At 36.4% G+C, this 21,512-nt stretch overlaps 1 protein-coding gene across 1 annotated transcript in view; it reads right to left on the bottom strand.

Annotated features, from left to right (window-relative positions):
- The window catches only part of LOC130448905 (protein Skeletor, isoforms B/C), a 75,673-nt gene that overhangs the window by 14,158 nt on the left and 40,003 nt on the right, over positions 1 to 21,512 (bottom strand). The window contains exon 3 of the mRNA XM_056786495.1: positions 7,298 to 7,526. Within this exon, the coding sequence (XP_056642473.1) occupies positions 7,298 to 7,526 (229 nt within the window). The remainder of the gene's footprint in view (positions 1 to 7,297; positions 7,527 to 21,512) is intronic.

Genomic DNA, 21,512 nt, shown 5'->3' on the forward strand with positions numbered 1-21,512 from the left:
AAGAATATTTGAGAGCATTCGAAAGGTAGTGAGTGGCCTCTTCTAAATCCGTACCGCGTGCAAGATAAAATTAAGTTTTACCCCACATTGCGAAGGGGTAATCTGCTTCCAAACGTGCATGGACGGTTCCATCGGCGGGAAAAGTGATGGCGACTGTTTTTTTTAGGGGGATAACGATGTCAACCATGAATTGGTTGACCACTGTGTTTACCAGATCTGTCTCCTAGCGATGGCCTGGCAGTCGATGTTACGTTGTTGCATCAACGCTTGAGGAAATCTGGAAGACGTGCTGTTTCAAGAAAATACGTACTGGTACTTAGATGTGTGGCAAAATGGTTTTGTTAACGTTTTGTATTGTGCCAAACTTTTCGTCTAAGAATACGACGGGTTCCTATGCCATTGATTTAAATCTAATATTAAAATAACAACTATTTCCAAACCAATATTTCCTCATTGGTAAAAAACATTCAAAAAGTCTACGTTTTGTTAAAAGAATCAACTCGACGTCGTATTCGAAAAGAGGGAACGAGATTTAGAGAGAGAGAGATCACGCACGAGTAGATAACAGAGAAAACAGAAGGGTCGGAACGTAATTGTGATGAAGTCAGTTCAACATCTTTATTAACTCGCGAGAAAGAGAGAGATAGTCCGTCTATCTATCGAGCCAGATATTTAAGAACCTGTCTCCTTGTTGGCTAAGAGACGTCGAATAACGATAGATTGTTATTTAATTCGGCGGTCGATCGATAGAAAATCTAAACGAATTTATCTGGAAACGCACAATTCTTTAAATTATAATTCGATTATAAAAGCTATTTCGGAAAACAAAGACAATAATTCCTCCACCTTTCCGGATAATACTAGAAAGGTTGGATTCAAAAAACGACACTCAGAATGTTCAGAGAAGGAATTACGAACTATCCTCAAAAAAAAAAGACCAAATGACAGGGCTGGCTATGTCCTGTAACGTAATTATCGAGACCGTAGCGGCCAAGGGCTGCCCACAAGTCTCCAATCCTGTGGTATCTTCTCGGAGCTCCATGAAAAAGCCCCTGCGGATTGTGGATAGGTGGTGCCGGTCCGAAGGACTGAGTATTGATCTCTTCACGAAGAGACGCAACATTGGGACGCCCCCAAACATAATTTTGAGCGGTGTGACTCTTACGTACTCTAGAGCTGTGAAATAAATAGGAGTAACTGTGGATAGAAAGCCGTTCAGGCACGAACACGTGGATAATACAATAAAAAATCCACCCGGATATGCAAAAGGGCAGTTGGCTGTACATGGGGTCTAAGACCTAAGACCCTTCGCTGGATTTATGGTCAAACTTCACATATTAGACCATAGTTTGGTGGCCCTGCACGGAGAAAGCGAAAACAATAGCGCGACTGGACAGAGTCCAACGTCTCGCGTGCCTCAGTAGCACAGGATACGTACGGCCTCAACTAGGACTCTTGGGATCTTATTAGATTAGAATTACTTAGATTAGAAGCCATGAGAATAGCACATCCACAAAAAAGCAGGTCACAGTCATACCTGACTAAATGACGCTTTCGACCGTTGATACCAAGGATTTGGAGGCACATATCAATGATCGTGAACAGTGGAATGGTGATTCCATGCCCGCTATATTGGAGCCATCTGGTACAGGAATGGTTTAGCCGATTCAGGATACCCCAAAATAAGCTACCGTCTTTCAAGCCGAGGTATTCGCTGTAATTTCGATCTGCACACACAGCAGAGCTACCGTACAAGCTACGGTGGCTGAAAAGGTAAGTTCTTGAGTGTAAAAAAGTCCTTTCAAAATCTGGTGAGTGTTGGCTGCAAGATCCAGTTCGTTTGGGTGCTCGGTCACTCGGGCAACAAAGGCAACGACGAAGCGAATTCATGCGCCAGACTGGGATCGACGAATCTACAAATGGGCCCAGAATCCATGGTTGGTGTGGCCAAAAACACTGTCATCACATCTCTCAACAACCTTCTCGCAAGGCGGGCTCGACAGAGGTGGACGGAGACGCCTGGCACGAGACAAGCGATGGATCCCGTTCGTCTCTCACCAAACAATTGCTTCAGCTAAATAAGCGCGGGGAAGCTATAACCAGAGAAAATCTGCCGAAAGTACCCACCAGGAGGGGTCTTGAAGACGCTAGATTCAGCTGTGCAAGGGACGGAAGTAGAAAACGCGAAAGGGGGACACTATAGATCCTTGGGGCGCGGTCTATAGTACTAGTGATGGTTTGGGTACGTTACAACGATGGGAGAAGACCAAATGTACATGTGCGAAGCCAGAACAGCAAATAAGAAACAAAAAGTTGGACCAAGACAATTCTGGAATGAGTAGGACGAAATTAACTTTGAATGGAATAGGATGAAAGGGAAAGTAATCGATGGAAGTGATGGAGGATAGTTTGGAGAAGTAACTTACCATGAAACTTGGGATATAAATTCATATAAATAGAATATGACCATTAGTAAAATGGTTAGTTAAATTGTAACCAAAAAAATCAATTTTAATACTTCGTGAGAATCTGCGTATTCTACGAAATAGTGGAAGTTTTTACCTTCTAAAAACTCTCTTTATTACGTAATATCCTTCTTTTTCCCATTAAACGGCTTACATTTATCTTTGTAAACGGTCTAAGCCGATTATTTTGCAACCGTAGCATTAGTAGAGCTGCTAGACCGAACCCGGAAAAACTACAACAGGAAAAGTTGTAGAAGCCGCAGAAAAACATAAATTCGACTTGTTTCGAGTTTTAATTACAAATATGAATAACAGGAGTAGCTCGTTTAATCACCGGCTCGTTCTCTATTAATGTTCTAAAAGATACGAAACGGTTGCCAAATAATTAAAAAGCGCTCTTAAGGAAATTACGAACATTTTTTTTTTCTGGTAATTGAGATGGTTTTTCCATTTACTTAAACTGTTTTTCAACGGCGTGATAAATTTATATACTTAATTTACTTATACACTATTCACTACACTATACACTAAACACTTATCCAATTCTTAACATTAGATCGTTCACTGACAAGTGCCTATTTATACAAAACAGATTTCTCGAAAATTCGTTTCTAGAATGGCTTCCTTGAACTGATTGTCTAAAAACGGCCGTAACATCCTGTCAACGGGTTATATACCAAATTTTGGATTCTATTAACATAACCGGGACCGGTATCACGGTACGTGTTATGGACGAGTTCGTTACCGCGCCATAAGTGACGGAACGTCTACACTCTTCAAGCAGGGTAAGAAGGTGGTAAAGCTTCTGGAGAAAAATGAACCACGTCTTTTGGAAATTAAACTTTTCTTCGGGCATGATATTCAACATAAAGCTGTCCTTCGATTTTTAACACTTTATGGCGGTAGGAAAGGAGATACTTCGGGTAAATTGCGATTCGACCAGTCTTTCACAGCCCTTGTAAAGTCCAAATTCAACCTGGCATCCCTACCACAAACAAATCTGAATCAGCCCACCAAAATTGCTTGAAAACGTCACTACTACTTGAGGAATCAAGTGGTCCAACGACTTGATTCTTGATTCTGTTATCTTCTCCCTATAAAATCCTGTAAATGGAACAAGGGATGTGCACGTAGTTGTGGGTGTCGTTGATTTAGTCAACTGCAAGGAGAATTCCTACACTAACTCCCTCCAACCTGGAGATATTGACGAACCAGAAGTTGACGAACCAGAGGCTGAAGGACCAGAAGTTGACGAGCCAGAGGCTGAAGAACCAAAAGTTGACGCGCCAGATGTTGAAGAACCAGAAGTTAACGAACCAGATGTTGAAGAATCAGAAGTTGACGAGCCAGATGCTGAAGATTATTAAAGATGTTGAGGAATAAAGTGGATCAACGACTTGATTCTTGATTCTATTATCTTCTCCCTATAAAATCCTGTAAATGGAACAAGGGATGTGCACGTAGTTGCCGGTGTCGTTGATTTAGCCAACTGCAAGGAGAATTCCTACACTAACTCCCTCCAACCTGGAGATATTGACGAGCCAGATACTGAAGAACCAGAAGTTGACGAACCAGAGGCTGAAGAACCAAAAGATGACGAGCCAGATGCTGAAGAATCATAAGTTGATTAACCAGATGTTGAAGGACCAGAAGTTGACGAGTCAGGTGCTAAAGGACCAGAAGTTGACGAACCAGATGTTGAAGAACCAGAAGTTAACGAACCAGATGTTGAAGAACCAGAAGTTAACGAACCAGATGTTGAAGAATCAGAAGTTGACGAGCCAGATGCTAAAGGACCAGAAGTTGACGAACCAGATGCTGAAGAACCAGAAGTTCACGAACCAGATGCTGAATAATCATAAGTTGACTAACCAGATGTTGAAGAACCAGAAGTTGACGAGCCAGATGCATAAGAATCAGAAGTTGACGAACCAGAGGCTGAAGATTATTAAAGAAGTGAAGGTATTGGAAAAATACGATGTTGCTTAAAAGCAATCTATCTAATTTTTCTTTTGTTAACTTGTACATGTCTGGTCCAAAAATAGATTTACTGACTTCATTCACTATTTACCATTTACCACCGTGTTGTATACTATTTAAATGCAAATAAGTATGCGGCAGTTATTCATCCTCCCCTTTCGCGTTGATTAAATATAGTGTAAAACCCGTTCGAAGGAGGGGTGGCCGGTCACCCTTGTGTCGGACTCCCTCGTCGAGTGTTCAACACTCATTATTTAAATCATCAAACGGATACGGATATTACTATTAAGATAATTAGGGGGTATCCTTTTAAATGTATTGGGAGGAGAAACCCCAAGGAAAGATTTCTTTATATTTAAATGCGTTTATACTATAATCAACTTGATTACGAGGCTTCCTATTTATAAATTTCGACGAGACCTATTAAATAAAATGGAGTTTAACAATGGCAAAACAACAAATTGTATTTTTCTTAATAAAATCTTAAAGCTAATAACATTAACTTCGAAAGAATGGTTCGGATTTAAATCACCACCATATAATTCCGAATTGAACCCTATTGAACTGGTATGGACAGATATAAATGGAGAAGTTTCTTAATGAAGATAATATTGGAGATGTGGAGATTGTTGGAGCCCAGGTCGTCCGCCAGCGCGGAACATTGTGGTTACAAGGAAAGCAGTGGAAAACCAACCATCACACTCCCTTGGTTTTTAAATTGTTCCAGATGGTGGAGCTATCAATTTTAAGGCATATAGTGCCTTGTTGGAGAAATATCGAGGTTCAGTTAACCAAAAGTTGCTTCCAGTCTTGCCCTTGCACTATTTATTGAAACCATGGCGAAATTTTGGTTAATGCGATACTTTATTAGTTAAACAAAACGCAGAAAATGGACGTTATTCATTGCGACACCCTATATATTTGAAAATAATTAAAATTTAATAAGACCCCGCCCCGGCTACGGCAGCAATTTTATATAAAAGAGGGTTCATAAGAGAGATTATATTCTGGTTCAAATAAATGGTACTGGAAGTTTGAAACATCCCACACAATCAAGCCGCAACTGATGACATAGCAACTTGGGAATATTAAGCTCCGAAGAGAAGAGACGGAGACAGAAAGCTTTGAGCGTCGCGGAGTTGGTTAGGGAAGCGATGCAATAAAGGCCTTATGTATGTCATAATTTTAAGTTTTAGTCCGGTTTGTGGTATTTATATATATCATAAGTTGAGCGGAAGTTTATGGATCTGTTACAGGGCCATTCATCTTTATTTAGACGCTTCCTTGTTTTACGAAAAAGGATTTTATCATAAAAATCCAATGCTCCTTTTTGATATATTCCCTTCCCATCGCCACACACGTTTCCATACGTTTTTTCCATTGATCCAAGCAGTGCTGGAAGTCTTCTTCGGTGATGGTCTTCAGGAGGTCTGCCGTTTTTTGTTTTATCGCTTCCTTCGACTCGAATCGGGTCCCTTTTAAAGCAGTTCATCGTTTACAACCTCGACAATCATCCGGATGCTCAATCGACGATCTGCACGCAGAATCTGGTTGATTTTGATTACAGTTTCTGGAGTTGAAACAGTCACAAGACGATGGTCATCTTCAGTGCACTCGCGACCATCACTAAAGCGCGTACACTACTCAAAAACGCGCGTACGAGATCGAGAATTGTCCCCGTAGGCCTCTTGCAACAATTTATAGCACTTAATCGGAGTTTTTTTTTTCAATTTTCAAAGAAAAAATCACGTTCGTTTCAAATCCCTACAGCACAAATACTAAAATAGTGACGGACACGTGTTTTGGGACGTGCATAGACAAGATATCTAGATACCCAACGTGCGCAGTCTCGTTATTTAATAGCCAGACCTCGTACGACACTTTCGAGTATACCCAATATCCAAAATCAGAAGGAATGAACTCAGAAAGGTGCTGGATTTGGAACTACAACAACAGATCCACCAACCCGATACTCCTTGCAAGCTGGCAGCAACGCCATGTAAGTATCTAGCGGAATATGTTTGTTAATCGACTCGAATTACACGTTTTTCATTTAACAATTAACCTTTTTTTAACGACTTTCTGGTTTAACAACAGTATTACTTCGGAATGGCTTCTTATTTTGACCTAGACCTAGAAGCCGGTCTTGTTAACTAAAACTCAAGTTTGTTGGATGTGCGTACTATTTATTTGTGACCTATTAACATTGTTTTTTCTAAAAAGGCTCTTTCGTTTGTTTATTGCAAATTGGAGATTTCCAGGAAACGGAAATTCTAGAATGAGATGTTACTATATAAACGAGGTTCTAGCATCCTCAGTTGACAATGTGACGTCATAGTTAGCACAACGGCATAGTGACAAGTATTACATACATGTTTTCAAATCGACATGAATTTTTACAGCGCGGTTTTCGTGTTACCCGGGTTCTAAGTGCTTCAAATGGCCATGGCGCGGTGCTGCTATCGAGGGATGGACGTTGCTAGAGTAGGGATGAACATTACGACATAAAGTATATAACCTAAAATCGGAGAATGCGTTTTACGCGACACTGTGCTCCAATGAAGTGTTATTTATTATAATTCATATTTAATTTTGTTAAAATCTCTCGGATCATAACGGTAACATGGCGGCAACAGAATAAAACACCCCCACCACCTTAGTTCCAACATCTGTATGTAAAATCGTGGTGACAATTAAACTAAACTTTGTATTTAAATAAATTAGTGCTAGTGAATAGTTAAGTGTAAGTGTTAGTTAATATTTATTGTACAAATAAATTACGTAAGCGCGTTTAAATTGATTTTGTGATTAAAAATAGTTTAATTAAATAAGATGTATGAAATTATATCTACCTGCCGCTGTAATCTTCCGGATACGGTATGATAATTCCTTCGGGACTAGGTCTGGGAGAATTTCCAATCCAGAAAAAAGCGTCCGGACCAGTACCATCATAACAGAATCCTTTTATAAATATTGTACTTTCGTCTACAGCGTACGCGGTACCTTTTATACCATGGGCAAATTCCACCAATCTTCCGATTTTTTTACCATAATAGGGCTCCGCCGGTTTACCGCACAAACCTACGAAATTTAATTTTTAGATTAAATAGTATTTAAGTGAGGGACGCCAGATTTTTTCGAGTTTTGGGGGTCAATCTATTCTTTGAGAGGTTTACGGTTGGTAAAGCTCGGGAAAATCTGTAATTTCGCCATTTTCTAGCCCGGAAAAACAATTTCCACGAGAAAATTTTTAAATTTTTCCCCGAAAAAAGGAAAAAAAAAGGGCGTACACCATAACCGAATCAATTTAAACGGTTTCGATGATGATTGCACCAGACACCGCACTACAACTCAATAAAAGCTCATAATATATCGAGTTACGGACCCTTGCTCTGGAATATATTGTCCCTAATCTTACAGGGTGGTTACAAAATACGAAAAAAATAAAAAATAAAAACTCGATCTAAATAATAGTAGTAGTTTCTACGAGGTTTGCTACTTAAGTTTTGATATATGGCAACACCGATGTGAATACGTCAAATCTGACATTGACATAATGAAGTTTGACGGATGTCATTTGAAATTCGACGGCAGTAACTCGCTTTTGGTGATGGAGCACCACCATCTTTCGCTGGTTGTCCGGATTCAATCGTAGTCAACTTCGCTACAGGCGAAGGTCGTCAAAAATCTGTTGTTGCGTCAGAAACTGATATTGCAATGTCGTCGTCGCATCGAACTGTCAATTCTGGATGGTAAACCAGCATTTGTTTGCCGGAAGTGATCGGGGAAACCAATCGCAGAAGACGAATCAATCTCCATTACGACAATGGACATCAATTCAAACAAAAACCTTTTTTAAACAGTCCAAACATCGAATTGGTGGACCGTCCTTCGTACAATCCTTGTTTAACATCCGATGATTGCGAATTCAACGTTTTTCCGCACCTGAGGAAGCGGTTGAAGCGTTCAAATCGCATGCTTTGGAGGTACCTCAATCGGAATGGAAAAAAATGCTTCAGCAATTGATTCAAACGCGTCTTCATTGATTGTAAGTCTGCAGAGACCCCAAGAAATCACATCTATCATTTAATCGTATTAGATCCTTTCCTGGGAGGCTAGATTATGATGGTATGGGCAACCTCTTCACAAGTCAAACTGAATCTTTCCATTTTCTGCAATTTAGAAACTCTAGCATCTCTATTTTTACCTATAAAAGCTTTTCAAGCATTTCCAGAACGAAATGAACTTGTTCTGTTTCTAATTCTGATGTTTCTTCGATAAAATCCACTAGGCCAAAGTCCAGCCTTTGAGGACGTTGTTCCTTCAAGGCTGATGAGAAGCTCGAGATCCCAGGTACCCAACAAAGGCTTTGTTTTGGTGTTACGAATCCAGGAAAGAGCCTCGCTTGTGTTTTTAAACCTACCGGACTATTTTTTGGTTTTGGTTAGGGTTAGGTTATGTCTTATTCTTTTCCCTCTTATTGTACCCATTTTCTACGGGATGGTCCATGATTGTTTTGCTTCGGAAGGTCCCTCCGAGAGGGATTTTTGAGGTTACACCTCTTACGAACAATTCTCCAGGCACAGGCTTCTGGTGCGGTACATCTTATGGCTACGTCATGTATTAAAGTTCGTATAGTAGGTACAAGAGATAAAAAGATGTTATTACAGGAAAATTTGTCATTATCACGATATTTTATTATCGATAACTGCCGTGAACGCGACAACAAGAAGTCATAAAAGTCTCCCCTTCAATGAATATCATCCCCCTTTTGATATAGAAGCTATACATTAAGAGACCGGTGCCCGGAGTGTGACTTAGGGGAGTTTGCACCAATGAACTCGACGTACAGAGTGAATCCACTAAGCAAATAAATATTAAGTTATTGAAAATTGCTTATTATGTGGAAAAAAAAAACACTGTGTCCATCGAAAAAACAACTTTCCTGGTTTCTCATATTGTTTGGTGATTGGGCTCTGATGAAAATTGTATGATCTTTCATAAATTTACAAATTGGAGGCATTCTCCAAAGACTGACTGACCAAATGTCATATTTGTTCGAAATAAACCCGTGACAGTATCGAAAGTTAGGTTAGGTTATTGGTTTTGTTGATAATTGTCACTTTTTACACAATTAGTTTCAGAAAACAGTGAAAATTGACTTTTCGACCTACTACATTTTATTTTTATCAAAATATCACTCGACACTGATAATTTACGTAATTATATTAATCGATATTTCACCTACAAGTGATTGGTTTCCTGTAGCTGTCATTGAAGAACGTGTATAAAAAAGAAGACTGCTAAATGTCATAATGATTCGAAATAAACCCGTGACAGTATCGAAAGTTAGGTTAGGTTATTGGTTTTGTTGATAATTGTCACTTTTTACACAATTAGTTTCAGAAAACAGTGAAAATTGACTTTTCGACCTACTACATTTTATTTTTATCAAAATATCACTCGACACTGATAATTTACGTAATTATATTAATCGATATTTCACCTACAAGTGATTGGTTTCCTGTAGCTGTCATTGAAGAACGTGTATAAAAAAGAAGACTGCTAAATGTCATAATGATTCGAAATAAACCCGTGACAGTATCGAAAGTTAGGTTAGGTTATTGGTTTTGTTGATAATTGTCACTTTTTACACAATTAGTTTCAGAAAACAGTGAAAATTGACTTTTCGACCTACTACATTTTATTTTTATCAAAATATCACTCGACACTGATAATTTACGTAATTATATTAATCGATATTTCACCTACAAGTGATTAGTTTCCTGTAGCTCTCATTGAAGAACGTGTATAAAAAAGAAGACTGCTAAATGTCATATTTGTTCGAAATAAACCCGTGACAGTATCGAAAGTTAGGTTAGGTTATTGGTTTTGTTGATAATTGTCACTTTTTACACAATTAGTTTCAGAAAACAGTGAAAATTGACTTTTTGACCTACTACATTTTATTTTTATCAAAATGTCACTCGACACTGATAATTTACGTAATTATATTAATCGATATTTCACCTACAAGTGATTGGTTTCCTGTAGCTGTCATTGAAGAACGTGTATAAAAAAGAAGACTGCTAAATGTCATAATGATTCGAAATAAACCCGTGACAGTATCGAAAGTTAGGTTAGGTTATTGGTTTTGTTGATAATTGTCACTTTTTACACAATTAGTTTCAGAAAACAGTGAAAATTGACTTTTCGACCTACTACATTTTATTTTTATCAAAATGTCACTCGACACTGATAATTTACGTAATTATATTAATCGATATTTCACCTACAAGTGATTGGTTTCCTGTAGCTGTCATTGAAGAACGTGTATAAAAAAGAAGACTGCTAAATGTCATAATGATTCGAAATAAACCCGTGACAGTATCGAAAGTTAGGTTAGGTTATTGGTTTTGTTGATAATTGTCACTTTTTATACAATTAGTTTCAGAAAACAGTGAAAATTGACTTTTCGACCTACTACATTTTATTTTTATCAAAATATCACTCGACACTGATAATTTACGTAATTATATTAATCGATATTTCACCTACAAGTGATTGGTTTCCTGTAGCTGTCATTGAAGAACGTGTATAAAAAAGAAGACTGCTAAATGTCATATTTGTTCGAAATAAACCCGTGACAGTATCGAAAGTTAGGTTAGGTTATTGGTTTTGTTGATAATTGTCACTTTTTACACAATTAGTTTCAGAAAACAGTGAAAATTGACTTTTCGACCTACTACATTTTATTTTTATCAAAATATCACTCGACACTGATAATTTACGTAATTATATTAATCGATATTTCACCTACAAGTGATTAGTTTACTGTAGCTGTCATTGAAGAACGTGTATAAAAAAGAAGACTGCTAAATGTCATATTTGTTCGAAATAAACCCGTCACAGTATTGAAAGTTAGGTTAGGTTATTGATTTTGTTATTAATTTTTCAGTTCAGTGTCCAGGAGTGACTCAAGCTCAATGGTTAACGATCCGTAACTTTCACAGGGACAACCTGTACCATCTAAAGATAGCAAAAATTGATTTTTCAATCGATTTTTTAACAAAAAGGTATTCTTTGTTCGGCTCGATCAATTTTATGGATTAAGAGATATGTAGATGTTTAGATCGTTGCACATATCAAGGAAACTGTTCGCCATAAAGAGACATTCTGAGGAAAATTATCATAAATCATAAATAATCAAAAATTTATTGAAAATACCCATACGATCAAAAGTTTACCTACAACTTATCAAATAAAAACAAAAAAAAACTATAATCAACGTACGAAGAGGTTTTTTGTTGAAAAATCGATTGAAAAATTAATTTTGGATTGTACAGGTTGTCCCTGTAAAAGTTACGGATCGTTAACCATTGGGCATGAGCCGTCCCTGATCTTCAGATAGTAGTGTAGAATTATTTATTCCGTCAAACACACTTAATGGACATACGTAATTATCCGTTGAAAAGTTATAATATTCGAATGTATAGTTTAGAAAATTCACTGAAATATAAATTACGATTTCGGAACTTTGAAGGCTTATAACTCAGAAACGAGGGATCGTATGACAAATTTTTTTATGTCACGTCATCTACTCACTTCCGAATTTTTGGCGTCAAGTCCTAGAACGCCCTGTATATGAATAAGAAGCAAGCAACTTGCACATGTTAAACTATACAGGGTGTCCCACGATGAGTTAAAATTATTTGTATATGGCAAAATACTTATAGTAGAATCAGGAAAATTTCTATGAGTGGGTTTTCGGATACGATCTTTTTAACTAAAATATTTTCAAAGATGGCCGATTTCCGGTTCTACCGGAAATTAACTGTAACTTTGTTATTTCAAATAGAACACCCTGTATATTAATATATTATTGTAATCTACGTAAAATTTTAGTATACTTTTGTGTAAAAACTTTTTTCGAAAAATGCATACTTTTTGAGTTATTAATTTTTTTGTAAAAAATTTGACCATTGCAGACCGTTATAAATTATTTTTTTGCGAGGATACCCTTAAAGATATGAAGACGGTTTTTGTTTGGTTCCTTTTAGCAATATCAGACGTATTTTAATCTATGTTAAAAAAGTGTTTATTTCATACAGGGTGTGTATAAACAGTGTTCAAAATTTAACTTCATAAATATCAAATTACTCCATTTTTTTAAATAGAACCACCCGGTTTTTTCTATTTTAATACATTCAGGGGTAAAAAATAAGGCAATTTCATGTATAATTTCCTATACCTAAACCTTACCGTTATCCAGATATTAAATGTTTTGTGTAAATTTTTAACTGCAACTGTCTAATTTTTTTCAAAAAAATTAATAACTCAAAAAGTATACATTTTTCGAAAAAAGTTTTTAGACAAAAGTATATTAAAATTTCACGTAGATTTCAATAATATATTAATATACAGGGTGTTCTATTTGAAATAACAGAGTTACAGTTACAGGTTTTATACAGGGTGTGTATGAAAAGTTTTAAAAATTTAACTTCATAAATATCAAATTACTCCATTTTTTTAAATAGAACCACCCTGTTTTTTCTATTTTAATACATTCAGGGGTAAAAAATAAGGCAATTTCATGTATAATTTCCTATACCTAAACCTTACCGTTATCCAGATATTAAATATTTTCTGTAAATTTTTAGAGAACTTTGAAGACTTTTTATACACACCCTGTATAAATTGAAGAATTTTTTAACATATATTCAAATACATGTGACCTTGCTTAAAGCAACCGAACAGAAACTATTTTCATATTTTTAAGGGTGTCCTCGTAAAAAAATAATTTATAAGGGTCTGCAACTGTCTAATTTTTTTCAAAAAAATTAATAACTCAAAAAGTATGCATTTTTCGAAAAAAGTTTTTAGACAAAAGTATATTAAAATTTTACGTATATTTCAAAAATGTCGTAGTATACAGGGTGTTCTATTTGAAATAACAGAGTTACAGTTACAGGTTTTATACAGGGTGTGTATGAAAAGTTTTAAAAATTTAACTTCATAAATATCAAATTACTCCATTTTTTTAAATAGAACCACCCGGTTTTTTCTATTTTAATACATTCAGGGGTAAAAAATAAGGCAATTTCATGTATAATTTCCTATACCTAAACCTTACCGTTATCCAGATATTAAATGTTTTCTGTAAATTTTTAGAGAACTTTGAAAACTTTTTATATACACCCTGTATAAAATGAAGAATTTTTTAACATTTTTCAAATACATGTGACCTTGCTAAAAGCAACCGAACAGAAACTATTTTCATATTTTTAAGGGTGTCCTCGTAAAAAAATAATTTATAAGGGTCTGCAACTGTCTAATTTTTTTCAAAAAAATTAATAACTCAAAAAGTATGCATTTTTCGAAAAAAGTTTTTAGACAAAAGTATATTAAAATTTTACGTATATTTCAAAAATGTCGTAGTATACAGGGTGTTCTATTTGAAATAACAAAGTTACAGTTATAATTTTTTTTTATTTTAGTATACAGGGTGTGTATACAAAGTTTTCAAAATTTAACTTCATAAATATCGAATTTCTTTATTTTTTAACTACAACCATCCGGTTTTTCCTATCGAATCCTATCAATATACAGGGTGTTTTATTTAAAATAACAAAGTTACAATCGATATCTGATAGAATCGGAAGTCGATCATTTTTGAAAATAGTTTAGTTTAAAAGATCGTAGAGCGTAGAAGTTTTCATGGTACACCCTATATATCACTTGAAAGTAAATTATGTACTATATGACGTAAATCAATTTTAAAAAGGGGGGCTTGAAAGGGGATTATATTCTGATACTGTAAATCGTCGATTCAAGAATAAAATTCGCCCTGTTTCAGGTTATTTTGACATTCCATAAATAAGGGACCGCATTGTATCATCGGAAACAGTTATTTTTAAACTTTCCATTATAAGTTCTCACCTCTACACATAACCTTAAAAAAATACGTTGCTTTCAAACATAAGTTTGCATTTATTGAACGCCGAATGACGACCGAAATGGATTAATTCATGTGAAAATATGATAAGGTTCGAATAGGGATCGATAGTCACGGTTTGCCACCGCTACGAGTCACGGAGGCCTTGCTTGCTTCATTAATGTTGTAATGTGCCCTCTTTAGTTTAGTCATCCTGCCATTATATCGAAAGGACGCCGCCGCGTAGCATTTCCAATCGGCAAATTGTTGGTTAATCTCTCCGTTTATCCCCGATTCTTTCTTATTTCGGACATTGTGTTCGAGGATTTGCCGAAAGCTTTAATAGCGGCAACAAGGGTCTTAAAACCTCGTTCAGCTACCAGACGATATCAATTTATTATATAACTTGAAATCTACAATTTACAGACATTCGACGTGTTTACAATGAAATATACTAACAAATACTTTGATGTGGAATGAATGTACAAACAAAATTTTGATACATCCTGTATTAGATTCAACTAATGTTGAAATACCCGTCCAATAATAGAAAAAATATTTATTAAGCCCTAACACGTACCACTTTTCAATAGCTTCTACCGGAAATCGACTGTAACTTTGTTATTTCAAATAGAACACCCTGTATATTAATATATTATTGAAATCTACGTAAAATTTTAATATACTTTACACCCTGTATACTACATTTTTGAAATCTACGTAAAATGTTAATATACTTTTGTCTAAAAACTTTTTTCGAAAAATGCATACTTTTTGAGTTATTAATTTTTTTGTAAAAAATTTGACAGTTGCAAACCCTTATAAATTATTTTTTTACGAGGACACCCTTAAAAATATGAAAATAGTTTCTGTTCGGTTGCTTTTAGTAAGGTCGCATGTATTTGAATATATGTTAAAAAATTCTTCATTTTATACAGGGTGTGTATAAAAAGCCTAACACGTACCACTTTTCAATAGCTTCTACCGGAAATCGACCGTAACTTTGTTATCTCAAATAGAACACCCTGTATACTGCGACATTTTTGAAATCTACGTAAAATGTTAATATACTTTTATCTAAAAACTTTTTGCGAAAAATGCATACTTTTTGAGTTATTAATTTTTTTGTAAAAAATTTGACAGTTGCAGACCCTTATAAATTATTTTTTTACGAGGACACCCTTAAAAATATGGAAATAGTTTCTGTTCGGTTGCTTTTAGTAAGGTCACATGTATTTGAAAATATCTTGATAAATTCTTCATTTTATACAGGGTGTGTGTAAAAAGCCTAACACGTACCACTTTTCAATAGCTTCTACCGGAAATCGACCGTAACTTTGTTATCTCAAATAGAACACCCTGTATACTGCGACATTTTTGAAATCTACGTAAAATGTTAATATACTTTTATCTTAAAACTTTTTTCGAAAAATGCATACTTTTTGAGTTATTAATTTTTTTGTAAAAAATTTGACAGTTGCAGACCCTTATAAATTATTTTTTTACGAGGACACCCTTAAAAATATGAAAATAGTTTCTGTTCGGTTGCTTTTAGTAAGGTCACATGTATTTGAAAATATCTTAAAAATTCTTCATTTTATACAGGGTGTATATAAAAAGTTTTCAAAGTTCTTTAAAAATTTACAGAAAACATTTAATATCTGGATAACGGTAAGGTTTAGGTATAGGAAATTATACATGAAATTGCCTTATTTTTTACCCCTGAATGTATTAAAATAGAAAAAACCGGGTGGTACTATTTAAAAAAATGGAGTAATTTGATATTTATGATGTTAAATTTTGAAAACTTTTTATACACACCCTGTATAAAACCTGTAACTGTAACTCTGTTATTTCAAATAGAACACCCTGTATATTAATATATTATTGAAATCTACGTAAAATTTTAATATACTTTTGTCTAAAAACTTTTTTCGAAAAATGCATACTTTTTGAGTTATTAATTTTTTTGAAAAAAATTAGACAGTTGCAGACCCTTATAAATTATTTTTTTACGTGGACACCCTTAAAAATATGAATATAGTTTCTGTTCGGTTGCTTTTAGCAAGGTCACATGTATTTGAAAATATATACAGGGTGTGTATAAAAAGTCTAACACGTACCACTTTTCAATAGCCTCTACCGGAAAACGACTGTAACTTTGTTATTTCAAATAGAACTACGACATTTTTGATATCTACGTAAAATTTTAGTATACTTTTGTCCAAAAACACGTACCACTTTTTAATAGCTTAATTTACTCTGTTTGCACGTTATTTGAGGTTAACAGTCTGAACTTCTTCTTAAGGAATGGAACTTGTTAGCCAAAGAGACAAAAATCAGGACCTTTAGAAAAAGAAAACGCTACAATCCTTGCAAAATCTCTAGGTAAGGCCAGATACTTGCCATATGGCATCACTTTAGACATGAAAGAGTAATACCTTAACAAACTATTCTCCTATCTACCCAGCTGTTTATAATTTATGCGTTACTTCGAGAACGCACTGTATTAAGAAGTGTCATTAGAAAAGCCGAAATACAACAATGAAAATGAAAAATCTTTCCTCCGCTTCGCGTCTGAATTAGAAAGCTAATTTGAGTGGCAAACAGTCAAAATGGATTTTACTGTCTTGTATTTAGTAAAAAAAAACTAATTAAATTTTTTCTTGTGTAATTTGATCCATTATTGTTCAAGGGCGCGATGGAATTTTACTCCCATTAAATAAGTGTCGAGCAACGCTCATAAGTCTAAACGAATCGTGTTCGTGCTTCAGACAGTTGCGTTTGTACGCGGTTTCAGAATCAATAAAAAAACTTTTTTTGTTCACCGTATTTCGACAACAATTTTTTGACTCTCCGCTACCAAATCGATCAACAGTGTGAAGTACGCACCAAAAATTGTTAAAAACGGGCTCTGTTGCCGACGCGCCGCGCTCTGGATTACCGGTATCTGCAACAATTAAGGAAAATATGGAAATAATGGAATTGACGTTATTTGAGCAGCCGAAACAATCAGAGTACGACGTGGGGCCTTCTTAAAGACCGAGTTTTGCATCGAACTGATTTAGAAAGCTAATTTGAACGGCAAGCAGTCAAAAAACGCTGTCGAAAAATCGAAATGAGTCCGGCAACGCTCATAACGAATTTCGACAACAATTTTTGGACTTTCCCCTACCAAATCGCTCAACAGTTTGAAGTACGCACCAAAAATTGTTAAAAACGGGCTCTGTTGCCGACGCGCCGCGCTCTGGATTACCGGTATTTGCAACAACTAAGGAAAATATGGAAATAATGGAATTGGCGTTATTTGAGCAGCCGAAACAATCAGAGTACGACTGTGGGGACTTGTCAAAGACCGAGTTTTGCATCGAACTGATTTAGAAAGCTAATTTGAACGGCAAGCAGTCAAAACAACGCTCTCGAAAAATCGAAATGAGTCCGGCAACGCTCATAACGAATTTCGACAACAATTTTTGGACTTTCCCCTACCAAATCGCTCAACAGTTTGAAGTACGCACCAAAAATTGTTAAAAACGGGCTCTGTTGCCGACGCGCCGCGCTCTGGATTACCGGTATTTGCAACAACTAAGGAAAATATGGAAATAATGGAATTGGCGTTATTTGAGCAGCCGAAACAATCAGAGTACGACTGTGGGGACTTGTCAAAGACCGAGTTTTGCATCGAACTGATTTAGAAAGCTAATTTGAACGGCAAGCAGTCAAAAAACGCTGTCGAAAAATCGAAATGAGTCCGGCAACGCTCATAACGAATTTCGACAACAATTTTTGAACTCTCCGCTACCAAATCGATCAACAGTGTGAAGTACGCACCAAAAATTGTTAAAAACGGGCTCTGTTGCCGACGCGCCGCGCTCTGGATTACCGGTATCTGCAACAATTAAGGAAAATATGGAAATAATGGAATTGACGTTATTTGAGCAGCCGAAACAATCAGAGTACGACGTGGGGCCTTCTTAAAGACCGAGTTTTGCATCGAACTGATTTAGAAAGCTAATTTGAACGGCAAGCAGTCAAAAAACGCTGTCGAAAAATCGAAATGAGTCCGGCAACGCTCATAACGAATTTCGACAACAATTTTTGGACTTTCCCCTACCAAATCGCTCAACAGTTTGAAGTACGCACCAAAAATTGTTAAAAACGGGCTCTGTTGCCGACGCGCCGCGCTCTGGATTACCGGTATTTGCAACAACTAAGGAAAATATGGAAATAATGGAATTGGCGTTATTTGAGCAGCCGAAACAATCAGAGTACGACTGTGGGGACTTGTCAAAGACCGAGTTTTGCATCGAACTGATTTAGAAAGCTAATTTGAACGGCAAGCAGTCAAAACAACGCTCTCGAAAAATCGAAATGAGTCCGGCAACGCTCATAACGAATTTCGACAACAATTTTTGGACTTTCCCCTACCAAATCGCTCAACAGTTTGAAGTACGCACCAAAAATTGTTAAAAACGGGCTCTGTTGCCGACGCGCCGCGCTCTGGATTACCGGTATTTGCAACAACTAAGGAAAATATGGAAATAATGGAATTGGCGTTATTTGAGCAGCCGAAACAATCAGAGTACGACTGTGGGGACTTGTCAAAGACCGAGTTTTGCATCGAACTGATTTAGAAAGCTAATTTGAACGGCAAGCAGTCAAAAACAACGCTCTCGAAAAATCGAAATGAGTCCGGCAACGCTCATAACGAATTTCGACAACAATTTTTGGACTTTCCCCTACCAAATCGCTCAACAGTTTGAAGTACGCACCAAAAATTGTTAAAAACGGGCTCTGTTGCCGACGCGCCGCGGACAACTTGACGACATGCTCCATCAGACCTGCCTCTCTGTTAACAAAAGTTAACAAAATAGTTTGTTTGATATTGCGATAATATTACGCATTATTTTAAATTTTTGTATTGAATTACGTCAAATAACTATTATAAATATGAAAACTAATATTTTCGTTAGGGTTCATTAAAGAATACGCCTCAAGGGAAAAGAGTAAATTTCAAAGACAATATGTAATCGATATCTATTCCTCCTGAAAACAAACAATGCATTTTCCACGTATGTGTATATATATAGGGTGATTCATAAGTTAAAGGATAAATTGTAAATTATATTAATCGTGTATTATTCAAAAAACTGTTTTAAAGAATGAATTTGTTTAATTCGTCCGCGCCTTTTCACATAAATTACCAAACGTAACAAAAAAACGTATTTAACGAAATGGTCATTAACTTTTGGAGATACTAGACGCAATATTGCATTTCTGAGTATCACGATCCTCGACTAGAAAGCTCTGATTTTTGAAAATAGAATCAAATCGCGAACATTTTGGATTAAACCGACAGCAGCGTGTCCATGCTTCGACTCTCGAGATTTGCCGGTTTTCCTAATTCAATCGGGTTCGCATTAATTCCGAATGAATTCTGATTTGTTTGCCAGGAGAACCAATCGCAGAAGACGAATCAATCCCCACCCCGACAATTCGAGCTCAAAGTTCGAACAAAAACGTTTTTGAACAGTCCAAACATCGAATCGATGGATCATCCACCGTACAGTCCTTATTTGACACCCAATGATTTCTTTTTATTCCCGAAGATAAAAAATAAGATGCGATATCAACGTTTTGGAATCGGAATGGAAAAACTGCTTCGAGAATTGGTTCGAGAGTTAATATTTTGAAAAATGATATTCTGAAAAAGATTTAAATGCAGCGATCACTTCAAATTTCAAAACAATTTTCTTGTAAAGACCGATTTTATTGTACATGATCTAAGTCGCGTTTTTTTTTCTCGTCGCAGATTTGTATATCCTAAGATTCACCCTCTTTGTATCATCTCTTGAATCTGCGGATTTTTTTAGTATTCGATTCATACGGCGAATTTCGAATATAAAGAGATTTCAGGCAGTGATTGTGTTTGCTCTTGAAAGATATCTGCCAATCTTTTCATGTAGATTACATCCCCAGGGGGTACGCCGAGTTTCCCCCTTTGCTCTTCATCGAAACATGACGCCGAGTGGCGTGACGCGGCATCAGTGTCAATTTTTCCGATGACGAACATGTTTGGCAATCGCGAATATTCTTTTCTCGATAAATTATATACGAGGTCCGGCTATTAAATAACCAGACTGTCGAAAAACTCGTTAAATTGGAAAAAAGAGGTCTATAGGGACAATTCTCTATCTCGTGCGCGTGTTTTTGAGTGGTGTAAGCGTCCAGGTCGCCCTGTGACTGTTGCAACTCCGGAAACAGTGACCAAAATCAATCTAATTGTGCGTGCAGATCGTCGAATTTTGCACGTGGTATTACACATGACAAAAGTGCCCAAAAGCCTGACTCCTGACCAAAAACTCTCGCGTCAACGGGTCTGCTCAGATTTCCTTGGAAGATTAGAAAAAGATTTTCTTTGAAAGGGACCCGATTAGAGTCGATGGAAGCGGTAAAACGGAGCTCCTGAAGACCCTCGCCAAAGACGACTTCCAGCACTGCTTCGATCAATGGAAAACACCTCCATAGACCTCAGATCGTCCTCTAACTGTTTCAACACCGGAAACGGTGACCAAAATCAACCAAATTGTGCGTTCAGATCGTCGAATGATTGGATGATTGCCGAGGCTGTAATCACCGATAAAGAAACGATTAGAAAAATTTTGCACGTGGAATTACACATGACAAAAGTGCCCAAAAGCCTGACTCCTGACCAAAAACTCTCGCGTCAACGGGTCTGCTCAGATTTCCTTGGAAGATTAGAAAAAGATTTTCTTTGAAAGGGACCCGATTAGAGTCGATGGAAGCGGTAAAACGGAGCTGCTGAAGACCCTCACCAAAGACGACTTCCAGCACTGCTTCGATCAATGGAAAACACCTCCATAGACCTCAGATCGCCCTCTAACTGTTTCAACACCGGAAACGGTGACCAAAATCAACCAAATTGTGCGTTCAGATCGTCGAATGATTGGATGATTGCCGAGGCTGTAATCACCGATAAAGAAACGATTAGAAAAATTTTGCAAGTGGAATTACACATGACAAAAGTGCCCAAAAGCCTGACTCCTGACCAAAAACTCTCGCGTCAACGGGTCTGCTCAGATTTCCTTGGAAGATTAGAAAAAGATTTTCTT

The sequence above is a fragment of the Diorhabda sublineata genome, chromosome 9 (assembly GCF_026230105.1).
Source record: "Diorhabda sublineata isolate icDioSubl1.1 chromosome 9, icDioSubl1.1, whole genome shotgun sequence".
Taxonomy (NCBI): Eukaryota; Metazoa; Arthropoda; class Insecta; order Coleoptera; family Chrysomelidae; genus Diorhabda; species Diorhabda sublineata.